Source organism: Myotis lucifugus, unplaced genomic scaffold (assembly GCF_000147115.1).
Source record: "Myotis lucifugus unplaced genomic scaffold, Myoluc2.0 scaffold_2, whole genome shotgun sequence".
NCBI classification, from domain to species: Eukaryota; Metazoa; Chordata; class Mammalia; order Chiroptera; family Vespertilionidae; genus Myotis; species Myotis lucifugus.
This window is the reverse complement of record NW_005871050.1, coordinates 3,569,882-3,596,254: the sequence shown is the minus strand read 5'-3', so window position 1 is coordinate 3,596,254 and position 26,373 is coordinate 3,569,882. Positions and strand designations below refer to the sequence as shown.

Here is a 26,373-nt window from a genome sequence, read left to right as displayed (position 1 = left end):
CTCAGCAGTTATCTCTACTGGTTTCCCCACATCCTCCTTGGTTATCCTCACCACTTCCCTGCAATCCAGCCCCCACACTACCACTAGAAAGATCTTTCTAAACCACATATTATCCCCTGCATTGACACCCCTCTTAATGCAGCTCCAAGTTCAAGGCCCCACTCCTCTTTGTTCACCTAACTCTCAAATCATCCTACCACCCACCTCATGCTCTCCTACTTCCATGCTTTAACTTACTAACTCCCTCTAACTTTCTTCTACCAGTCAGAAGCTTCTTTCTGTTCTTCAATACCCAATTCAAGTACATTTCCCCCACCCCTTAAAGTTATTGATAATCGAACTGTTTCTTTACTGGTTCCACAGCATCTTATTTAGAGCTTTGTCTGTATTATTTATGCTGTCCTATCTTGTTATGGTTGATTGTGTACATACCTATCTTGACGACTAGAGTGGCAGGTCCTTGAAGGTAGGGGTCCATGAAAACAGATTATTATAGCCCTCTCCCAGTAGGAGATGCTCAATAAACAATCTGAACAGAATTTAATGACCTACCCTACAATATTCATTCATTTTACAAATCTTTACTGAGCATAAACGAAAAAAAAAATCTCTACTCTCACAGAACTTTAATGGTAAGATACAGACATGAAATGAAATAAGTAAGTAAATGTATACTGTGTTAGATGGAGAAATTAGTAAACAAAAATATAAAGCAGGAAAGGGGGCAGGGCAGTGAGAATAGGGTTCGATTTTCTCTCAGGTGACCAGGGAAGACCCTACTATGGAGCTGATAAGTAAGCAAAGACCTAAAGAAAATGACTGAATCAGTCATGCTGATTCTGCCATGACAGTGTTCCAGGCAGAGAGACAGCAAGTGAGGCAGGTACCTGTCTGGCATAGGTAACCAGGAGGACGAAGGCCGGTGTGGCTGAAGTGAATGAGTGAGAGGGAGAGAGCACAGAGAGGAAATCAGAGGGAGAATGGGAAGCCAAATCCTGTAGGGCCCTATAGGTTATTGGGATGACCTTGACTTTACTATTTTTTAAAATATATTTTTATTGATTCCAGAGAAGAAGGGAAAAGGAGAGAGATAGAAACATCAATGATGAGAGAGAATCATTGATTGGCTGCCTCCTGTACACCCCACACTGGGAATCGAGACTGGGCTAACACGACCTTCTGGTTCATAGGTCAACACTCCCATGCCAGCTGGGAGACTTTACTATTTTTTAAGATGGGAAGCCATTACCCAAGTTAAATTTTGAAACAGTCACTCTGGCTATTGAGTGTAAATTAGATTATAAGAGTGACAAGGACAGGAGCAGAGACATCAGTTAGAAAGCTACTGCAGGAACACAAGATAAATTGCTACCTGAATCTGTGTCTCCTGGGCTTCAGCTCCTTTTTGCTCAAATAAGTGCTTTTTTATTCTTTAAAAAAAAAAAGAGGGGGGGGAAGGGAAGGGAAGGGAAGGGAAGGGAAGGGAAGGGAAGGAAAGGAAAGGAAAGGAAAGGAAAGGAAAGGAAAGGAAAGGAAAGGAAAGGAAAGGAAAGGAAAGGAAAGGAAAGGAAAAACTACTGCAATAAGCTAGGTAAAAAAAATTTGTTCCACATACTTCCCTGACTAGCTTTCTACCTGGCCCCAGCTGTTCAGACCTAACTTGAACAGTTGGGTAAAATGCTTCTAAGGGTTACGTAGGTGTTCTTACCATGTGAGTCCTTAACTGGGTTCTAGACCAAAGAGAGAATAGGAGAAACTTCAAGGAAAGGGTCCAAAACCAGGACAAATAGCCTAGGGCAATCCACAAGGGAGTGGCCAAAATGTGCTATGAGGCAAGGACATTATAATGAAGGTATGCTGTCTGTCCACTTCCCAAGGAAAGGCAGCAAGTGCTGTGCCTTTTGCAGATGAAGACATGAGTCAGAAAACAAAGTCAGAGTAAATCTGGAAAGTTATTTAGAGATCCTAACAATCAAATGATACCAATTGAAAGATGTAGCACAGAGGTAAAAATCAGCTGTGAAAATCATCTAAACCAAGAAAATTCTAGGCAAGGCCTGTGAAATTACTCCAGGGCTCAACAAAAATTTCTCCACTTCCAGTAATAAAAAATTTTAAGAAGTCTACACGTACCTATATAATTATAAATCTGTTGATAACATTTATTCCATTAAAGGAGACGCTCCTTCCCTTAACCCAACATACAATACAGAAAAGTGTGCAAACTAAATTTTATCTTAAATGCTTTAGGGAAAAGCTCCTAAAAGTAGTTATCTGGGGAGGGGGCAAAAGGGAAAGAAATTTTAATTATCTATATTATACATTTCTGTAATGTTTTAATTTATTTATAGTGAACTTATAATTTTATTAATTAGTAGTATTAATTTTGAGGCATTAAAAAGCAATAAAGACATGTACAAAAATGCACTGAGGAACTAACTATTCAAAGGAGCTCTTGGGTAAATATTTTTGTAAAGTGAAGAAATATAATAATGCGAATGACTGAACACTATTTTATCTGCATTGTAACATATTTCTATATATCGGGGGGGTTGTAATATAGGCAAGGACCTACCTTCTTAAATAATAAAAAGCAAGTAACTTACCTAAGAAAGATCTAGAAAGACTACTGAAGAGCAATTAGATTTCACTTTCTGGATATTATTATGAAAAATGCGCCTAGCCAGTTTGGCTCAGTGGATAGAGCATCGGCCTGCAGACTGAAGGGTCCCGGGTTTGATTCCACTAAAGGGCACATGCTTGGGTTGCTGGCTCAATGCCCAGTAGGGGGCATGCAGGAGGCAGCCGATCAATGATTCTCATCATTGCTGTTTCTATCTCTCTCTCCCTCTTCCTTCCTTTCTGAAATCAATAAAAATACATATTTTTTTTAAAAAGGAAAAAGAAAAATGTAAGCAGTTATCAGTATGCAATGAGTTAAGGGCAATTTTATCCAGAATCAGAGTGGCCAGACAGCTTCCTGCAATGCATCATTATTTCTCAAACACATCTCTGAAGCATTTAGACTTAGGTCTGCTTAAAGAACTTAGGGCTAAAAAAAAGGAAGTTAACACATGGGCTCTCTTATTATTGTATTCTGCCATGGTGATTCTTAGAGTAGCAGGAAGGACCATGTACTATGTTACATGGGCTAGAATTAGAAGACAGAGGGTTCATAGTTAAGGTGAAACAGTTGTCTTAGCTTTGAATTCTTTTGCTTTTTTTAGTCTTTTTGCTGCCTTGCTGCAATATAAATACAACTTCATTTCAAAATATCTAATCACAGATTTTTCCCAGTTCTGTTCTAGTTTTATTTTTGACATATACATACAATTACAGTTTCTGCTAACCAATTAAAACTACAATTATTTTCAGTAGAATGCCAAGAAAGTTCAAGAGTCACATTCAAGGCTTGTAAAAGATTCACTTACCACTGGATTTAATTTCTCGGACATAATTACTAGGGAACCAGCCTGTTCTCCCATTTAATGTGCCTTCCCACCAGCCTCCTTCTTCAACTCTAGTGACGTAAATGATGTCCCCTTTACAGACTGACAGTTCATCTTCATTAGTCTGCTTAAAGTTGAATCTTGCCTTTACTATCAACTGGTGACTTCCATTTTCAGTCATCTCCTAGAGAAACAAAAGCCACACCAGATGAAGCACTCATCTAAAAGAGGCAGGGGCAAAAATTATATGAACTTAAGCAAATTGAGTGGGGTGACCTAGGATAAACCCAGGGCCATCTCAGTCTTGTGTTTTTAACTTAGGAGTTGGCCTAACATGGATAGGCCTCAGTGGGAATTAATAAACCCCTCAAAACTGTATGCAAACTTTTGTATTTGTGAGACTGTGTATTTTGGAGGGAGTCATAGCTTTCATTTCCCTCTCCCCCTATCAATTATCTAAACCAGTGGTTCTCAACCTTCCTAATGCCGCAACCCTTTAATACAGTTCCTCATGTTGTGGTGACCCCCAATTTCATTGTTACAAATTGAACATAATTAAAGCATAGTGATTAATCACAAAAACAATATGTAATTATATATGTATTTTCTGATGGTCTTAGGCAACCCCTGTGAAAGGGTCGTTCGACCCCCAAAGGGGTCGTGACCCACAGGTTGAGAACCGCTCGCTGATCTAAAGATACTTATTTTAAATGATCCAGGAAACAAAGGACAGTGGTACACTATTCTATCCTGCCTCTACCCAACACATAAACCTATCTTATGTAATTTTATATGACCAAGATTAGGTACTAACCTACTCTAATAACATGTGTCGTCCACATCCCAATTACTAAGAATATCTTAAATTGGCTAAGACTTAGTCGTAGGCATAGATTAAATACCCCATAGTTACTTAAGTCAGTAGTTCTTAACCTATCACAAGCCCCTTTGAGAAACTGATGAGTACAATTGAACTTTTCCCAAAACACATATACCCCTAAGTTCACACACAGAAGATTTTGCACACAGTTTGAGATGGTCCAAGGAATATAGAACCATAGTATTCATGAGCTTCTCAAAGGGATCTGTGATCTCCAAAGGTTAAGTGCTTTGGAAGTAATTAAAGTGTTTTGGAAGTAATAGCTCTTGATAGCTTAAAGCAAGTGGGTGGCTTTGACAAGAAATAATGTCTCAAAAGAGCAGAAGATGGGGTGTTCCTTCCTAAACAAAAGCTCCTGTTAAGACTAAATGCAAAGATAACTGGGCTATCCCAATATAGGAGCTCATTATAAGCCCAATATAAGTACAAAGAGAAAAATAAAATGACAATAGCAAGTAATATTGATTGCCTACTATGTGCCAGGCACTATTTAGTTCTCCTAATAAACTGAGTGATGGGGAAAATAACAGCAATCTGCCATCAGGAAGTAGTCATAATGACATATATACATAGTATTCTCAGTTAAACAACTTGCTCAATTTTAGGAAGAGAGAATTTGGGAGCTTTAACCTCAATTTTCTGACTCTGTGCCCCACATACCTTTGATTTGTTCCAGGGGCCAGCCTGAATTTGTGCTAGGTTTAAAATTAGTTTTCTCCAGACTCCCCAAACAAACAGGATGGCTATCTTACTATATATGAAAATTCAACCGAGTTATCGATCAAATTTCATGGATTTTAAAACAGGCAGGGGGAATTGGGAGCAATACTTACCACTGCCTTTGACTGCCTTTGCAGCCTTGGAGCTGTGCTAGAAACTGCTCCCTGTGGGTTTGTCTGAGAACTATTAGCAGCACTAAGAGAAGAGGAACGTCCACATGGTCTTTCTGATAGCTGATCTGTGAAAAGAGGAAAAGGCATGGTAAAGGGAACCACTCATGTCAGAAAAACATCTACAACACAACATCTTTCATGGGACACTATCAAAGGCAACCTGGCTATAATTCTAGCTATCACCATTATGAATGTGCCAAGTGTATTTCATCCCCCCTCCCTTTTTGGTGGCCAACTTCTTTTTCTTAACCTTACTGGCCATTGTTCTCCAGTAGAATGAAAAACAGCGACAGAGCCACATTTTCTCTTAACCCATTTCCCTACAGCTCTTCCCTCCTGAGCCAATTGCAACAGTATGCCCTGTTATCCCAGGCAGAACTATATTGGTTACCAAACAGCTGTTTGTGGCTCTTATTACTTTGAAATATTTCAAATTTCTATCTTTGTTTTCTGGCCTATAACTGAGTGGTTCTTTTCTTCCTCACATGTAACAATATGTGTGGCATATATAATGTAAAATCTCCCTTTGCTTGGTGGGGGGAGGGGAGAACAAGAATGAGTGAGTGTGTCTGGGAAAGATGCAATCTTAACACTAGAATAATTTTTTTAATCAAACTCAAGAGTCTTCCCTTCCTTGAGACCTTATGAAATTTGATCCCACCAGCGCTGAGCTAGATGTTTTCAGTATGTTGATAGTGTACTAAAGAGAGGAGCTGGCTTCTTGACAAATTCAAATGAAGGTTCTTTTTCTCTCCATTTATTTTTAAAAGATATAAACTGCAAAAGTATAAAGCCCAAACATTCCCTAGGCGACAAGCTCAGTATCCAAGTAGTTTTCTTGATACTGTGGGTTTTAACTTTCACCTCCTTGTATTTTATAAATATCTGTGGTGAAGGAAGAGACTATAAAACTTGCTAGGAGAGTTTGGCAAAGGAACATATAATTTTCATGGCATATGTTAGAATTATACGGTTCTCCCTGCCCAGAACTTGAGAGTTGTCATGTGTGTTAAATATAGTTACTTGAATTAGCTGTACTTTCTGCTCTACGCCTTGCAATAAGCACAAAAGTATTTTTTTCCAAATAGCAAAAGAACAATTTTGGAGAAGTATTTTTACATTTATTGCTATCATATACAGCTCTTTTGACTAAAACTATAATTACTTGATAGCTTCCTAGATGCTCCATCCTATTTGGCACTTGATTATATTGTCTGCTCTTCTTCTCTAATTGTTTCACGTGGGTAAGTTGAATCTCCCTAAATAGATGGTAATTTTCTCAAAGGCAGGGACCATATCTTACACTTACTTTGTAGTATCTGGCAGTGCTGGACACATACTCTGTTGACTCTCCAATAACTGGAGCACCAGGACTCGTGTTTGGGCATAAGTGCTCTGGAGTCAGTCAGATGTGGGTTTGAATCCCAGTTCTGCCACATACTTTCTAGATGGGCAAGTGTGGGCCTGACTTTCCTTATCTATAATATGGGCCTAATAATAATACCTACTCACAGGGTTGTTTCAAAGATAGAATGAGACTACCTAAGGCTTGTAGGACAGCCTAGATCCATGGTAAGGGCTCAAAGCACTTTATGATTATTACTGCCCATTTGAAGGTAAGATACTATATCACGTAAGGTGTGAAATTATACTCTAAGGCAGTGATTTTCAACTGGTGTGCTGCAAGAATTTTTAAGACATGCAATACCTGACTATTTAGTCAGGGGTATTGACATCTTTTCCCTTAGATTGTCAAATAAAAAACTGACAACAGCCAACACAATAGTCATCCAGTGTGAATGCTGTCTTGAACCATAAATATATAGGTCATATAATAAAATTGCATCTTATTGGTCACATTGCATAATAAGGTTGCATCTGATTGGTTAATTCTTGGTATCAGAAATCCTTATATACAAATATATGCACCTGATTTTTTTAAAGTCACTTTGGAACAAAAAGGGTATGTAATTACTATTTTTTGTAAATCAATAAAAATTACACCTATTTTTTTTAATTACACCTATTTTTTGTCAGATAGGCAAAAATATATTTTTGGTGTGCCACAGAATTTTAGTAGTTAGTTTATATGTGTCATGAGATGAAAAAGATTGAAAGTTGCTGCTCTGAGGTAATCATCAAATACCTCTAATGTGGTGGGTATTAACATCTAAATAAAAGATACTCTTTCACTCACTATGAATCTGAGGTTTCATTTCCAGTGCAAGATTCCTGAGGGGTTCCTTTACATGGACAAAGACATACAAAAAACAATGGAAAAATGTCTCTAGTGGAGAGAGGGAAGTAACAACTATAGTCTTGTAAACTTTATGAAAAAGGTAACTTGTCGTGTTTTTTTTTCTGTCTTGTTACACTCAGTTGCCTATTCAATAGCTTTGAATGAAATAGTTTCTTGATTCTTGTCATCACATAAAGGGCATTAGAATGCCATCTGTGATAGGTATGTTTAAATTCTAAACCATCATGGACCTGGAGAGCATTATGATAAGTGAAATAAGCCAGTCAGAGAAAGACAAGTACCATATGATTTCACTCATATGTGGAATCTAATGAATAAAATGAACTAACAAGCAAAACAGAGACAGACTCAGATAGAAATTAGGCTGGCAGCTATTGGGGGTGGGGGAGTGGAGGAATTGAACAAAAAATAAAAAAAGAGAAAGAACTCATAGACAAACAGCAGTGTGGTGATTGTGGGGGGAGGAGCTGGAGGATGGACTATGGGGATACTAATAAATGCTGATGGAAGGAGACTTGACTTTGGTTTGTGAACACACAATACAGCATACAGACGATGGGTTGTGGAATTGTGCACCTGAAACCTATATAACTTTTTCAACCAGTGTCACCCCAACAAAAATAAATAATAAATCCTAAACCATAAAAAATTAAAGCATTTGACACCCATTGAAGTTTATTTGGTGGAAGGGGAGAACTTTGCACCAATCAAACAATCCTGGCCATAGTTGGCTCCTTGGGTAATCAGAAATATGTGAATCCAAACATGTCAACCAGAACTCATAAATCACAATTCCTACTTACCTTCTGTTGCTTTGTTAACAGCTAAAAGAGTGCTCAGAACCTTGGAGAAATTGACTCCTGAATAAAGGTCATCAGGATTAAATACCTATGAGAAAGGAAATTGAAACTGTAAGACACCGTAAGTATTCAACTCAACAAACCCAACTATCAAAAAACCATTTCCTTTAGCTCTAAGAAGAAAAAAAAGTAAAACCCAACACCCAAACCTCTGTATATTTTTTGGAGAAATGAAAGCAGCAGCTGAGTCGCCTAATGACATGTGGCAGGCCATCAGGGAGTTAGAGCAAATGGGAAATGAGAGCCCAGATGAGAACGCAGGGCCCACCAGGAAATGCACAGTGCATACTCAGAACCACTCTTCTAATCTGAACATATCAATACTCTTAGCCCAGTTACAGGAAACTTGTATGCATGGGTTACAGTTAATGCCCATCACCTACACAATGTCCGTAGGAGTAGACAAAAAAGGGAGTGGAGCCTTTTTGACACTTTTTCATTTGTAAAGTTTATTCATTGTACTCAGTAGGGGCACTGCCAGGTGTGCTTTTCTCTCTGCTCTCTGTCCTCCCCACTGCCACTCACTGGATCCCAAAGTCTGTGATCCCAACTCCACATTGCCCAAACGTTGCATCCAGATATGCATTTTAATTCCAGCCCCTGTTTCTGATTTTTGCTGCTTAACCTTGACCCCCCTCAGCTCATCTTCATGAATTTGAACCTCTGCCTGCCTGAACTTCTAGATTCTTCCTGGCCTTAATTGACTTTCCCAGATATGACTTCTGGCCTTTCTGATAGATACTACTCAACTGTCAGCAACACAAGATTAAATAAATAGAATATTCTACTTTGTCATTCTCAACTGTCATTCTGATATGCCACTGTTCCTAGTGAAGATACCAGTCAGTTGTTGTTTTAAAGAAATTTACTAATTTTAAAATATATTCAATGTATTAAAATGTATTGAAACTTCTTTTAGTCTCACATATGTGTATTTGAAACTAGAAGTACTCTCAAGTACAGGCACAATCTATTAATCTCCCAGTCAATGATCTAGATATGTACATCTGTAGGTAACCAGATGCCCACTTTCTGGATGGAAACGCACCTACTAAAAACATTTTGTTCCAAGATGTCTGAGTTTGCATCCCCCCGCCCCCACCAAATGTGGTGATGAGAATAGAATGTACCTTTTCATATGGGACATTTTTGGACCTAACATTTTGAAGGATCTATCTTCCCATTAGGTAGAGCCATTTGCTCCATTTCAAATCTACCTGTTTTCTAGCAGCCATATCTAGACAACATTTTATCTTCTTTGTGTATATATTATTGAAAATCTAAAATCATCTATAGAATGAAAATATATGAAATCTTTCTTTTCAAGTGAAGGGGCATTCATGTAGATAATATATGCAAATATGTGTTTATAGCAGTCTGCCTACTCTGGAATTCACAGCTCTACTATTCATTTGCTCAGTGGATAGAGCGTCAGCCACTGAAGGGTCCCAGGTTCAATTCTGGTCAAGGCACATGCCTGGATTGTGAGCTTGATCCCCAGTAGGGGGAGTGCAGGAGGCAGCCAATGAATGATTCTCTCTCATCACTGATGTTTCTATTTCTCTCTCTCCCTATCCCTTCCTCTCTGAAATCAATAAAAATATATTTAAGAAAAATGTAGAATATAAAATATAAAATAAAAATATAAAAAAGGCCGGGGAGGGTGGGGGGCTGGGGGGGGGGGTAAGAGATCAACCGAAGGACTTGTATGCATGCATATAAGCATAACCAATGGACATAAGACACTGGGGGGTAGGGGAGGCCAGGGGATTGTCAAGGGTGGGGGAAAAAAGGAGACATATGTAATACTTTTTGTAATACTTTAAGCAATAAAACAATTTAATAAAAAAATGAGGCAATTTTGCAACAGCATGGATGGAACTGGAGAGCATTATGCTAAGTGAAATAAGCCAGTCAGAGAAAGATAAATACCACATGATCTCACTCATTTGTGGATTATAGAGAACAACATAGACTGATGAAAAGGGACAGATCCAAAGACTGAGAAACAGCGATCAGGCTATCAATCCCCAGAGGGAAAGTAGGGAGGGAGGGGGTAAGGGGAAGAGATCAACCGAAGGACTTGTATACATGTATATAAGCCAAACCAATGGACATGGACAACAGGGGGATGGGAGCATGAGTGTGCGGGGGGCGGGGGGAGGTTGGGGGTTAAGGGGGGGATGAGGACACATTTGTAATACCTTAACTAATAAAAAATAAAGGTAAAAAAATAAAAAAAAATAATGTGGAAAAAAATGAGGCATTAATATACTTTTAGTAAAGAGCTAATGCCAATATTACTAAATAGTTAAATGATATTACAATCCAAATATATTTCTGAGTGCTACTATATATTTCAAAGTTTTCCAGGAATAAATTGATAGGCATGCTGTTTTAGTTTGTCAAAGCTTGGGTGAAGAAGTTCCAGTAGATGCTGGTAAGAGTATCTAGTATCCCAAGCGATTCCAGACTTATTGACTCTCCCTTAATATAATGGCATGTATGCCAAAATAGTAACAAAGCAAAAAAAAAGTAATTTGTTTTTAGTTCATAATTCCTCATAGGAATGTGAATATGTGTGTATATATGGATACATTTGTTGGGTAGGTTGGGTGGACATGGGTAGAGTCTAAAATAATAAAGAGAAGTAAATATTCAAAGAATAAGGCATGAAAGCAAATGGTGTGATAAAAACCTTCTTCCTGCCCTAGCTGGTTTTTCTCAGTGGATAGAGCACTGGCCTGCAGACTGAAGGGTCCCGGATTTGATTCCAGTCAAGGGCACATGCCTGGATTGCGAACTCAATCCCCAATAGAGGGCGTGCAGGAGGCAGCCGATCAATGATTCTCTCTCATCATTGATGTCTCTCTCTCTCTCCCATCTTCTCTGAAATCAATAAAAATATATTTTTTTAAAAAAAAACTTCTTCCCTTTTTTATGTTGCTCCTTATCTAGGTTCATTGACTGCCCATATGTAGCAACACTGGCATTATTCACTTGTACTGGTGCTTGACTAAATGGGAAAATAAATAAATTGATGGAAAAATAAAACATGCATCAACAAAAGTCATTGTGTCTGCTTGAGGGAAGTTGCCTGAACTATGTACAGTTTCCTTTTTAGAAAACTAGAGTTTACCCACAGACACTGTTCTCACTGCAAGCCTATTCTGTAGCACTAGGAACTACACAGAAGAAGTTGGAAGAGGTCTCTAGGGACTAGTAGAGAAGGCAATGCCTAAGGGTTATGATTTCAGAGCAGTTGGAAGATTATATATAACTATGAACACTCCCCACTGTACCACACCCATCCAAGCCTCAAATTGAAAGCTATTGAAAATTCCACCCCAGATCTTTCTTCAATGCACTTGAGATTGGTCCCCTGCTAAAATTGGAATATTATTTGGAGGGAACACAGCAACTTAATTATCAGTCTTTTATACCTTATTGGAAATGAGGAGCGTAAGACCAAGTTTAGAGATGATGATGTGGAGAAAAGCTAAGGTCACTGGTGCCCAACTGGGAAAAAGCAAGGGAGAACCCCCCAATGTGGAGAGGAATGTAAGGAGAACAAGGAAAAGTAGATTATAGTACAGGCCCTTTGCCTGGGACTAAGCCCAATCATTTATATATATAAAATGGAAAACCAATCCCTTTTCCAAACTACAAAACACCCTGGGACTTGTTAAAAGGTAATGCAGCCCTGGCCAGGTGGCTCTGTTGATTGGAGCATCATCCCATGCACTGAAGGGTTATGGGTTCGATTCCCAGTCAGAGTACATACCCAGGTTGCAAGTTTGAACCCCGGATGAGGCGCAGTGAGAGGCAACTGATCAATGTTTCTCTCTCCCTCTCTCTCTCCCTTCCACTCTCTTTCTAAAGTCAACAAAACTGTATCCTCAGGTGAAGATTTAAAAAAAGGTTTCTAGCCCTAGCTAGTTTGGCTAAGTGGATAGAACATTGGCCTGTGGACTGAAGGGTCCAGGTTCGATTCCAGTCAAGGGCACATTCCCGGGTTGTGGGCCTGAACCCCAGCAGGGGGCATGCAGGATGCAGCCGATCAATGAGTCTCTCTCATTATTGATGTTTCTATCTCTCTCTCCCTCTCCCTTACTCTCTAATATCAATAAAAAAATATTTAAAAAAATAAAAAAGGTTTCCAATAAAAAGGTAATGCATATTTGCATATTTATGCTGTATGTGATGATACTCTTCTTCTGGTACACTGTGTAAACTTTGCTAGCATGTTTAGTATGATATCAAACTAATTTTCTTTATACCTATTTTGGTCTAGAAATTAGCTGGTTAGTTCCAGTTGGATCTGTGAAGGTCAAATGAACAGCAAGATTCCCTTCTTCCATTTACCATGACTGTAATGCAGACAAGAAAGAAACGACTGCTTCTTAAACTGTCACTAGATGGTTTCAAGGTCCCACTCCTGCAATAGGATGAGGCAAAGCTCAAGTATAACAGCAACAACAACAACAAAACTTTTACTCTACTCTGGGTAAATAATAGGAGAGACATGGATTAAACTTCATTGAAGATTTTTTAAAAGTATTTATATATAGCCTGTCTAAGGTCCAATCCTACATCAGCAGCTCAAATCAGACAAAGCATTTAATTTTTCAATGTTTCCCCACATTTTTCCATTTTGAACATCTACAATGACAGCAAAACCTATTTTCTATCCACTAAACAGCAGGTGTTAATTCTGAGCTGTTGGGGATCTGCCAGTATAAACTGCACAGAAGTTAATATTTTTATGCTTTACAAATAGATCCTTTTGAAGTAGTTTTCACTTTCAATATGTATGCTGTTTTAGACATTTTTCCTGAACTGATAAACACAAGGAAACACATGAGGAAAAACTTCCACAACCCCTTGTTCCATTCCCTTACTAATCTTAGAGCTACAATTTACTGATTTACTGAGCACTTGCTATGTGCTGACACCATGTTTGATGAGGATGGATGGATGGATAGATAGATAGATAGATAGATAGATAGATAGATAGATAGATAGATAGATATTCATCATTGCACTTGATTTTCTCAGTAAGCCTGTATTGTGGGTACAATTATTTCTCCCATTTTATAAATGAGTAAATTGATATTCAGAGTACTTAAGTCACAAAGCAAGAAAGTGATGGAATCAATAAATATACACTAAAAAGTGTTGTAAGGGACATTTTAGTACTGCATGTATACTTATGTTTTCATGAGCCATTTTAAAAAATGAAAAAGGAATCCATGGGTTTGTGCATACAAAAAAATCCTTTGCTGCATCTGTACCATCTGCAGTAAGTTTGTTACAACCTCTAACATGACTAATTCAACAAATCATGGTAAAGAGAAAATATCCCATATGACAAGACTTTTTTCACAGGGGTCTTCCCTAATTCCTGTGCAATACTTTTCATTTCAAGGTGGTCTTGACCCAGCAGCTACCTTTTGCCAGAAGTGGGGAAGGGCTACAGTGATCTATTCTTATTTGTTCATTGGGTTACATCTTGTAAGCCACCATCCATATTTGTGAGGTGTTGGTAGGGTGGGGGTCCAGCCCATGATTACAGGACCAAGCTAAACCATTCCTTGGCATCATGCTCTAAACATTTAAGTTAGCAGTCATAGCCCCAGCCACATCTTTGTTAAGAGAAACCATACTGTATACTAGTTCAGAACTGGGTAATGTCTAATGTCATGTGACTTCAGTCCTACTCAATCGACTTCCATTTAAAGTTAATTTAGGGTTTGAAGTGATCACAATAGGCTCCATCACTCAATTTTTAAATCTAATCAACCGAAAAGGAAGGGATTCAGTGGAACCACATGGACAGAGCTTATGTTTCAGGCCCATTAAAAAAAAATTCCAAATATTTTAGGAGCGTTCCATCTCTCACTTGTTCTTATTGTTCTTACTGAATAAAATCTTAAATTAACTTAGCCCATCTTGAATCACATTTTCTAATTCTCACAGCTGAACAAGCTGCTTCTGTTAACCCCTGAACTTTGGAGGAAATGTCATTACATAGTGCAACAGAGCAAGCAAATCTGAGCTGCTTAGTCATATTTCACTGGGTGGTACTGCTCTTGGCTCTGTGAATGCAACCTGGGATGCTTCCACATAGCCCCTATGAAAAGTAGTCACAACGTCAGCAACAAATAATGCTCTAAGCTCAGAAATTAGATTCAATTAGGCACTGATATTCCACTTACTAGAATGCAATGGATGGCATTTGTACCTGCCTGGTTTTAAATAATAACTGTTCCTATTTAATATGGAGCAAACTTAAGAGAGCAAACGCTGTTCTCTATTCCTCTCTTATTTCCTTCCTTTCTCTCCATTTCAGCAGTTTAGGAAACAAGATCTGACTTGTGCATATAGTTGTAAAAACATCGATGAACTGAAAATAGCACTGGTGCAAGGGTCAGAAGACCTTGACTCCAATCTGAGGTTTGTCACTGCTGAGTAGTTGTGAGGATTTAGGAAAGCAACGCCAGTTTTTCTGTGGCTCTGTTTCCCATGTGGAGAGTGAGAGATGTGCTGGCCCATCATCTAAATAGGAACTCTGAAAAGCAGCATCTTGCCTGTGTGCCCAAGGTCCAGAATCTGATCTTCAGTTCTCAAGACTTTTGAGAATGGATTCACACCATCCAAGTTCATAAAAGGTCAATGCATAAACCAAAATGCCAATTTGCTAATTTTTACTTTAAAATGAAGCATTAAGAATATTAAACATTCCCATTTTATGACCAGATCACTCTCTCCCAAAAGAGAATTCTATGTGCAAAACCAAATTTGAATTAGAAATTTGTTGGATAATATAGAATCAAAGCAAAGGGAGTCTGGGGTAGCACATAGCACAGCCTTACCATAATTGTTGTTTATAAGTTGACTTTTTTAAAATGTCATTTTAAAATGACTTAATTATAAATCCTGGCTCAATCTTGCTGGTACTGCTCAATCTTGCTGGTACTGACTTGGACTGTTATTGTAGGCAGGTTTAACCATCTATGTTCTTTGTCTCTGTGGCTTTATATATAATCACTACATAACTATTATGGGCTTCTAGATTACTTGGACCTCATAGAATCCAGAACCAGGCAGTTCAGCTCCATAGAGCTCCTATGACAAGAACAAAGATCCGAGGGCAATCCCTCACTGCTCACTCCTCATTGCAAAGTCACCAAATCCACTTCCTCAGCATCACTAACATCAATATATCACACACTTTTACTTCCATCCTTCCTTGCTACAGTCTTTTAGGGGAAAAACATTTTCTCCACAAGAGATTCATCTTCAGTTGAGTATTAAGTGTTCAGGAAAGAGGAGAATGAATGAGAAATGATACAGGCATCTTGGTGGGGACAGTCACAGGATTAAGGAGAAAGAGAGAGAACAACTGGCTTTGGATAATCTACCAAAAAGAGAACAGACATAAAGGAAAGAGAAAGAGAAAACCTCTCCTATCAATAATGCTTGCCAAGCCAAGCATAGGAAGTGGGAGGCCTAGACCCTGCTGCCTGTCAGCCAGCCAGCCAATATGGCCTGCCCACGCCCCCTCCTCCTGTGCTCCTGTCACTAGAGCCTTTGCAGGAGCCATACTGGCTGCCAGTTTTGAGTGATACTTCAGCTGCTGGAGCATCTGTGTGCCAGACCTGGGGATGTCCTCCTCAAGCCCCTCACCCCACCCCTTCAAAAAAAGGGACTTATTTTCTAGTGTTCCAAATTGGAATGCAGAACACATTTTCCCGAAGACATAGCATCACACCTGCTACTTAGTCTCTGAGAGTTCTAAAGTCAACCACATTAGTTATTAAGCAGGCTGTTGTGAGCCAGCCAGAAAGCATAATCATTGTGTAGAACCTAGTTTCTTTGGAAAAATGTTTTCTGTGTTCCCAACAATAACTTACAAATGATCTTTTGGAAAATAATCCATTTTTGCATTGAAGAATGCCTGAATTTGTGGTCCCAAATCAATGCCCACATCCTTCATAGTTTTTCCTTGTCCTGTCGCATAAAGGATGAACAAATACCATAGACCCGTGGTTGGCAAACTGCAGCTCGCGAGCCACATGCGACTCTTTGGCCCCTTGAGTGTGGCTCTTCCTAAGCCTTAGGAGTACCCCAATCAAGTTAATAACAATGTACCTACCTATATAGTTTAAGTTTAAAAGATTTGGCTCTCAAAAGAAATTTCAATCGTTGTACTGTTGATATTTGGCTCTGTTGACTATTGAGTTTGCCGACCACTGCCATAGACATTCCAAGTACTATTTATTTTAGAACTCTTCGTGGTGAGAGAACCAAATAATACGTATGAAGACTATGAGAATATCCTCAGAAATTATAATAGTTAACAGCCCCTGCATATGTAACAGTCCATGCAGTTAAGGGGGAGACTCAGCTGTGGAGAAAGCTCCTGCAGCCTGTGCTTTCCTAGGAACCTGCTATGATTTATGGTAAGAGCCTGAAAGTCTAGCAGAAGCAACTGCTTCACTATGACTTCCATATACAGGAGAGACTGGTGTTAAATGAATCCCACACAAAATTAAGGCAGGAGGAAGGCAATGAAAAAAAGGAACCCACCCTAGCTGGTTTGGCTCAGTGGATAGAGCGTCAGCCTTCAGACTGAAGAGTCCTGGGTTCGATTCTGATCAAGGGCACATACCTGGGTTGCAGGCTCAAACCCCAGTGTGGGGTGTGCATGAGGCAGCCAATCAGTTATTCTCTCTCATCATTGATATTTCTATCTCTCCCTCTTCCTTCCTCTCTGAAATCAATAAAAATATATTTTTTTTAAAAGAAAGAGAAAAAGGAACCCCTCCCGGTTGCTTTAAGCAGAAGCTTCTCTAGCAGTTTCATCTGCAGTCTTCCCTAAGTCCTCCATTGACTTACCCTCACATATTTTTCTTCTGAAGAGCTACACTCTTATAGTCTGTACAGAAGCTGCACTTTTAAGCCCTCAATCATCCACCACTGTAATATTCTCTATTTATTCTGTAGGTGTTAAGATTAGCCCTGGATTTGCTATTATAAGGCAGACTCTTTGAAGTCCAAATTGCCCCCCTAGCCCTGGCCCAATATTCAACATATGTGAGGCATTTGATAAATAACCATTCATTGGTTGATCAACAGGATGTACTGTCAGAGAAAATTAAATTGTGCCTAGAATATAAGCCCCACAAAGCCAGTTTTCAAAAAACTTCTTTACCTTTGCATCCTCAGTGTCTAGAAGAATGCCTGTCACATAATAGTTGCTCATAAACTATTTAATAGATTAATGAATCTTTAGAAGCTCTCACCAATACATGATTCATCATAATTAAAGAAAAAGTATTGCTGAAACTACAGTAAAGTAAAAAAAAATTATCTTTCCTTCTGTGACAACATAGATGGGCCTTGAGGGTACTGAACTAAGTAAAATAAGCCAAACACAGAAAGATGAATACCACAAGATTTCACTTATATGTGGAATCTACAACACAAAACAAAAACAAAACCCAGATTAATAGATACACAGAACAGATTGGTGAATGCCAGAGAGGAAAGGGGTTAGGGGAGTGAAATGAGTGATTAAATCATAAGATCTTAGGGATTAATAAGTACACATTTTCAGTTATAAAATAATTAAGTCATGGGGATGTAATGTATGGAATGGGGAATATAGTCAATAACATTGTATTAACTTTGTGAGGTGACATGGTAAGTAGACATTGTGGTGACCACTTTGCAATCTATAGAAGTGCCAAATCACTATGTTGCACAGTTGAAACTAATATAACATTGCATATCAATTATACCTAAATAGATAAATTGAAAGACATATATGTATATATTATTAAGGATGAAAAATTCCATGCATTTATTAGGAAAGATATTACCTAAAATAACATACACTTGTACTCATTAGCAAAATTAAGCCCTGTGACCATGAGGTAACCAAAGGTGCTTCAAACTCCATGCTTATGTATTTCATTGAGTTGTGTGTGAGAATGGGCAAAGTCTGCAATTGCTGACCTGTTCCAGACTCCTTTAAATCTCACAAAGCACCATGACCTAAGCATTATAGAGAAGAAGAGCTGGAAAGAATTGTGGGGTTTATTGCTTTGCTGGAGTAGGCTACATATATATTTTTTCATTTTTTTTTTATTTCAGAGAGGAAGGGAGAGGGAGAGAGAGAGAGAAACATCAATGTTGATGATAATCATTGATTGGCTGCCTCCTGCACCCCCCACACTGGGGATTGAGCCCACAACCCAGGCATATGCCCCGACCAGGAATCAAACTGTGACCTGGTTCATAGGTTGACGCTCAACCACTGAGCCATGCTGGCTGGGCAGGCTATATTTTTTGGACTATTTTACTGTAAGACAGCTTAAATGACAAACACTATAAGCCACACTCACCTGTTCATACTCTGCTCTAAAACAAACTCCAGGTGCAGCCAGAGCAGAATGGGACAGGAAAATGTGGCAAATTAACTCATGAGAAGCAAGAAAGGTGTGGCAGGCAATTTGAAAGAGACCATAAATCACATGCACAAAGTCCCTCTTATACCAGCTAATCTGGGTAGGAAAGATGTTTTGCCAAAGTCGCTACCATTTTCTTTATTGGAGACTAGAGGCGCGATGCACAAAATTTGTGCATGGGGGGGAGAGTCCCCTCAGCCCAGCCTGCACCCTCTCTAATCCGGGACCCCCTGGGGGATGTCCGACTGCCAGTTTAGGCCCAATCCCGGGAATCGGGCCTAAACCGGCAGTCGGGCATCCCTCTCACAATCCTGGACCGCTGGCTCCTAATCGCTCACCTGCCTGCCTGCCTGGTCGTCCCGAACTGCCCCAGCCCTCCGCTGGCCTAGTTACCCCTCACTGCCCCCCCTGCCAGCCTGATCGCCCCAACTGCCCCTCCTTCTGGCCTGGTTGCCCCCAATTGCACACCCCCACAGGCCTGGTTGCCCCTATCTGCCCCCCTGCCAGCCTGGTCACCCCCAACTGCCCCCCCTGCTGGACTGGTAGCCCCATGCAGCCTGCTGTTCAGTCATTTGATCGTCCCTCACTAACCCCCCTGCCGGCCTGGTCACCCCACACAGTCTGCTGTTCAGTTGTTTGGTTGTCCCTCACTAACCCCTGCCGGCCTGGTTGCCCCACGCAGCCTGCTTGTTCAGTTGTTTGGTTGTCCCTTACTAACCCTCCCTGCCAGCATGGTCGTAGGCAGCCATCTTGTGAGGGCATGAGGGTTAATTTGCATATTACCTCTTTATTATATAGGATTACCTTCAATAACACATTAGGCAATGACTTTTGGCACTCCTTGCTTATATGTGAGTCACTTTTTCAAAAGTATGTCATTTTCAGAATTGCCCATCAATGCCTAACAGACATTAGTTAATTAATTAGTTAGTTAATTAATTTTCCTCTATCTGATCACAAACAAGATTTGTGCCTAGGAAACAATCCAAACATAGTAAGGTGGGTATTTGAGAGTTCAGATGCCAGTGACATCAAGAATGGTGCTTTCCGTTAATATCCATGTCTCTCAGCCTAATGGAACCAAGCCTATAACTACCTACAAGTTCAAGTCCACTCTTTAGACTAGCATTCATATTTCTTCTCAGCCTGGTCCAACCCTTAGCAAGCCCATCATTTCTCACCATCATCTTCTTGTTTGCTCCACAATTCTTCACTTTCTTCACTATGCTTCTCTGTGATATGAAAAAGTTCCCTCAACTATTTGAATCCTAGATGTACTTCAGGGTCCATCCTACATCACTCCTTTCCATGGGGTCTTCCCCAAACACTACACCTCAGTACACAGGGGGCTTCTCTTCTTCTGAACTCTGCATTATGCTCTATACCAGTGATGGCAAACCTTTTGAGCTCGGCTTGTCAGCATTTTGAAAAACCCTAACTTAACTCTGGTGCCGTGTCACATATAGAAATTTTTTGATATTTGCAACCATAGTAAAACAAAGATGTATATTTATGATATTTATTTTATATATTTAAATGCCATTTAACAAAGAAAAATCAACCAAAAAAATGAGTTCGCGTGTCACCTCTGACACACGTGTCATAGGTTCGCCATCACTGCTCTATACTCTGGAGCCACTAACTTGGATACCTAGCTATACACTGTTAAATTCCACTATTTCCCATGTACATCTTCCTCTTTCCACAATGCCAGACACAGCACTTAACATATATATGGTGAACAAGTATTTGCCATCAGTCTTTCCTCTCAACCTAAAATTTAAAAAGATATTTCTTCCAACAGAAATACCTGTCCTTTTGGCATGCATTTCCCATAAGGGAAGACAGGAAAAGGCTCATTTTTTTCTGGTAGACCTTGATAAATCAGGGCTCATATAAATTCCATCACTTGGTAAAATAGTTCTTCCTTTTGAAGAATATGATTGAGAGAAGTGAAGAATACTGTCAAAGCATTTACACCTCACCAAAAGGAAGCAAAGTTACTGCCTGGGAGAATCAAAGTCACAGAGTCCTAATGTGCAAATCTCACACCTTGAAAACCCAATGAAATCGAGAGACTTTTGGTAAGATAAGAAATAACAAGTGACCTGAGGACTAGATAATAGAATGGGAAACAATGGTTTACCAGTTTGTGCACCTGAAGGGTGATTTTTTAAATCTCAAATCAAGATTTCTCAATTCAAAACACATTCCCAAACACCAGCATGTCTTCAAAGAATGCAAACTGGTTATACTACAGTACAAATGCTTATTGATACATTCACAACATACATTTCCCAAAGGTAGTGGTTAAATTTCTATTTTAGTAAAATACTACATTCAATTGATAGTGCACATTAATTATACCTAAATAAGTCTTTTGATTTACATACATTTCTCAGCAATCATTGGTAAATATCCCCAGTTTGCTGGAGACCTAGCCAAGAACAGACAAATTACAAGACAGAATGTTCCTTAGCATACAGGCCTGCTTCACAGACTGGGCTCTTCATAAAAGATATTAAGAGCTTGAACCTCTTAAAATAATGTCCATGCTTCCAAGGGGTAGGGAAGCCTGTATGTCATTGTCTCCGGTGAAACAAGTCCTTAATAACTCACTGCTTTGCAAACTGCTGCATTTCATCTCATTTTAATTTAATTCCTTCTTTTCCCTATTGCCCTGTTCAATCCCTCAACTGACATGTCTGATCTCTGTAATAATATTCAAGTCCCAGGAAAGTATAAAACTGGGATTTTACTCTATTTGTCTAAGCAGAACTTAATTAGGAAGGTAAATCTTCTGCCAGAAGTCAAATAGAAATGATGTGTGAGTGTATGCTATTTTAGATGATCCACATTTTGGAACCCACACAGCTTTCTGTGTGGTAGGGTCCAATTTGCCAGGGTATGACAAAGCCTAGAGCTAGTCAGACAGATGTCTGGTGTCATGAGGTTTTTTTTTTCCCCAGATGACAGCAGAGGAAGTGGCACTGTAAGTGTTGAAATCCAGATATAGAGCAGCTTCTGGACTGAGTGGACATATACCTCCTCTAAAAAGTTGGTAAGCAAAGGCCCTAAAACTGGCGAGTGTCCCTCACACTTCTTCATTTGCAATTCAAAGGCCAGACCTTGCACATCCTTTTGGTGTTAACGCCAATGTCATCACGAATGGTTTTGCATACCTTATGCTGTGCTGGCAACTCTTTACCTCTCAGACTGATCCTTGGGGTGGGCGGGGGGGGGGGGGACGGAGAGATAACATATGACCAAATTAGAATGGGGCTGGAGTAGAGAATAGCTTGCCAAGATTGTATGATTTTAATAAAGACCTATGTTGTGCTCCATTGCCCCCAGAAGCAGCCTGGATTAGAATCAACATGAAGGCCTGAGGGAGGGCGGGAATAGGGTGGAGGGAGTCAATGGGGGGGAAAGGGGGAACATTTGTAATACTTTCAACAGTAAAGATATTGCCCTAGCCCCGTGGTCGGCAAACTGCGGCTCGCGAGCCACATGCGGCTCTTTGGCCCCTTGAGTGTGGCTCTTCCTAAGCCTTAGGTCCTACCCTAATTAAGTTAATAACAATGTACCTACCTATATAGTTTAAGTTTAAAAAATTTGGCTCTCAAAAGAAATTTCAATTGTTGTACTGTTGATATTTGGCTCTGTTGACTGATGAGTTTGCCGACCACTGCAGCCAATTTGGCTCAGTGGATAGAACATTGGCCTGCAGACTGAAGGGTCCCAGGTTCAATTCCAGTCAAGGGCACATACCCAGGTTGCTGGCTCGATCCCCAATAGGGGGCATGCTGGAGGCAGCCAATCAATGATCATCATTCATGTTTCTATGTCTCTCTCCCTCTCCCTCTCTGAAAGCAAAAAAAAAATCTATTTTAAAAAAACAATAAAAATATTTTTTTAAAAAAATAGAGTGAGTTAGATTTAAAACAAGATAACTTTTACATCTTCTGTCAGGAAGATTCCTTGATCAAATTTTCTAACAAAATACATTACTTTTGGTATTATCAGTATACATTCAACCCATTCAGAAACAATCTCTTTCCTTTTCAAGTGTTATATACTGTGGGTTTTTTCGTATAGAGGCAATTGATTTTTATTTTCCCCCTTCAACTATGCCCAATTCAATAGGTTTATTACTTTTTCTGAGGGTATGGGGGAATGTTTTTGTTAGTCATCATCAAAAAAACAACAACAAAAACAATTTGGTGAATTGTTTAAAACAAAATGCATCTTGCTCTGGGGTGTATTTTCAAATTTCAAGCTATTGTGACTATAAAATAAACATGCTTGCTTTAAAAGACAAAAATTAAACCACTCTATCCAGGTAAACATGAGAAACTGAAAATACTCAGTTTTTACATTCTTCTAGTTTATGCATAGATTAAGAACAAGTGGAAAGCTTTCCTGATTTTTCAATTCCAAGAGGAATCTATCATATTGTTTATATTATTAGCATAAAATGGTAGGTAAAGAAGTTAATGTGGTTAACAATTGAATAATTCATAGCTTCTGAAGAATTCAGTTGCTTTGTCTTCTCTAGTTCCTCTTTTGAACTGGATCCCCAAACGTATTTCTAGTCCAGAGTTGTTATAAAGAAAATAATATACAAATTGTTTTCAGCAGTTAAAAATTAGTGATGCTAAGCATTGACAACAGCAGCAAGACAAACATCTGGAGACTTAGCATGAACTTTTATAACCAATTCTTAAAATTCTTAAGACTACATGCTTATTGTCAGAAATTATAGTTAAAAATTCCAATCTCTGTTCCATGAATATCACTGGGCTCTACAATATCACTGAAATTTAAACTGTGTTTATATAGTCTTCCAAATACAAGATATAAACAAATTAAATATGACATATAAATAATTTTAAACACATTTCAACATCCTCTCATTTAAATTCAAATTATTTTCTATTATGTGAAGCACTAAAAATTTCAAGTCCAGAAAAAAAAGCACTTCAATTTGTGAGTGAAAGATGTTGATAATGTTGAAAAGAATAATTTCTGCTGTTAATATGAGAGCAGAGCCTGCCATCACTATTCATCTAAAGTTCCCAGAAATAATCAACTTTGTTTTGTCTTCAGAAGAGGAGTATTAAGTATTGGAAAATATGTGGGGGGTTTTAGCTTCAACTTTATTTTTTAAGAATGTTTTTCCAAAAATAAGTGGTCTCTGCCAAATAAAGCATGGAACTAAGAAACAAGATGGTTGGATTAATTTTCCTGTTTTATCCCTGTCTAAATTCTCAATGTAACTAGTGTAAAACCTCAGAACCCTTGGAGAAGCCATTTCTCCACAGAGTCCACAATTTACCCTTTCCTGTATCCAACTTTTCTTTAATGTTAAGATTTCAAAAGGAAATCCTTCTATAAAGCATGACTCACTTTTTAAACGGAGCTTGCGTAACATAACTGTACTGAGTGAACTTTTTTTTCATAATGCAATGTTATCATTTGTGAACACTAGTCTAGTGAAATATATTAAAATTCTAATTAGTAACTAGCTTTACCCAGTGCCAGGCACTGTGCTAAGTGCTTTACTTGCAGTCTCTCATTTAACATTAAGAGGTAGCATATATCTAATAAGCATATAACTAACAATAAAGTAGCATATATCTAATATAATATACCACTACCACCAAGAAAGTTAGAATATACCTAATATAAAAAAAAGAATATACCTAATAATTGGCTAGCCCAGGTCAGTTCAAATCCAAAGCTCAAGCTCTTAGCCACTGCAATACTATACTACTTCTCAAGAACAAAGTTTCCTTGACAGGAATCAAACCCAGAACAAGACAGGGAGAGTCACAAATTCTAACCACTAGACCAGTGATAGCGAACCTATGACACGCGTGTCAGAGGTGACACGCGAACTCATTTTTTTGGTTGGTTTTTCTTTGTTAAATGGCATTTAAATATATAAAATAAATATCAAAAATATAAGTCTTTGTTTTACTATGGTTGCAAATATCAAAAAATTTCTATATGTGACACAGCACCAGAGTTAAGTTAGGGTTTTTCAAAATGCTGACACACCGAGCTCAAAGGTTCGCCATCACTGCACTAGACCAACCACACATGTACTGGGTTGCCTGACCCCACACCAAAAGGCCCCGTTTGGGTGTCTGCTTTTTATAGTTTTTCTGTCTCTTTACTTGATGTGCTGTTTATTTCACTTCTTCCATGTTATATTTAGATATATACTCTTTCTGCCATTGCCAGCACATCTAATCTATAGGAGCCCCTCTTCTCGCTTTATCACAAGTTTCTATTCACATCTGTTTTCCACTTTACAAAGTGTTTCCACATAGCTTATCTCGTCTAATCTAATTTGCTATTTCTAATCAATTTTGGGATGAGCAATGGGAGTACCCCTAATTATAACCTGCTTAGATAAATAAAAGTAATTTAGACTCTGAGCGAGGGTCTACGGCAGTCTCCTAGGAATAAAGTGCATAAGTTTTAGTGCAAAGATGTGGCATCTCTTTGGCAGCCCAAACCTTCTCTGACCATTCAGTCATAATATGAATCATTCATTTAATGAACATTTACTGAGCACCTGCTATATGCCATGTTCTAATACTGAGTGCTGGGATCATAAGTATGATCAAGCTCTGGTTCCTGCCTTTGAGAAGTTCCAAGACTGGTAGAGAGACAAATGTGTCCACAGATTACCATAGTGAGAGTGGGAGACAGAATAAAGGTACCTTGGCACAAGGGAATATGAGAAAATGGACAACAGCTGCATAATCCAGCAGAGATTTTTCTAGAAGATCTGAGGCTGAGAAGGATGCTGGTATCTCTTTATTGTTCTCAGCTAGGTGGCAGACACTAAAGGTTGCTAGATTGCTGAACTCTAGATTAGCCATCAAAATGGTTCTCAACTCTGGCTGCATATTAAAATCACTTGGGGAGCTTTAAAAAATGAAATAATAACAAGACCTGGTCACTTTGGAAAACTGTTGGGCAGTACCTACTCAAGCTAAACATGTACACACCCTATGACCCAGCAGTTCATTCCTATGTATAAATTCCAACAGAAATGTGCACCAGAAGACATGCACAAGGATATTCACAGTAGCTTCATTCATAGCAACCAAAAACTGGAAACAACCTAGATGTCCATCAGTGGGTGAATGGAGACACAAAATATGGTACATCCACATGATGGAATACTACTGGCAATAAAAAAGAATGAACCACTACTACCTGCAAAAGCATGGCTGACTTGTAAAATGCTACCTTGAGTGAAAGAAAACATACAAACGAGTACATACTGTATGATTCCACTCATATAAAGTATCAAAACAGAAAAAAAGAATTGAGTGTCTTAGAAGTCAGGACAGTGGTGTCTGTTGGTGAGGGGTAGTGACTGAAAAGGGGCACTAGGGTAGCTTCTGGGTGCTAAAAATGTTCTGTTCCCTAAATGGTGTGCTGGTTATTATATGGATGTTCAATTTGTAAAGATCCATCAGACTATACTAGTATACTTAGGATTTGTACAATTTCTTGAATTCATGTTATATTTA

General features: G+C 38.9%; 1 protein-coding gene across 3 annotated transcripts in view; it reads right to left on the bottom strand.

Moving 5' to 3' along the window:
* ARHGEF6 (Rac/Cdc42 guanine nucleotide exchange factor 6) overlaps positions 1-26,373 on the bottom strand; it is a 119,200-nt gene that overhangs the window by 72,581 nt on the left and 20,246 nt on the right. For all 3 annotated transcript variants that reach the window (XM_006082040.3, XM_006082041.3, XM_023757617.1), the window contains 3 exons: positions 8,286-8,370; positions 5,163-5,287; positions 3,432-3,633 (listed from right to left, as the gene is read on the bottom strand). In XM_006082040.3, coding sequence (XP_006082102.1) covers positions 3,432-3,633; positions 5,163-5,287; positions 8,286-8,370 — 412 coding nt within the window. The remainder of the gene's footprint in view (positions 1-3,431; positions 3,634-5,162; positions 5,288-8,285; positions 8,371-26,373) is intronic.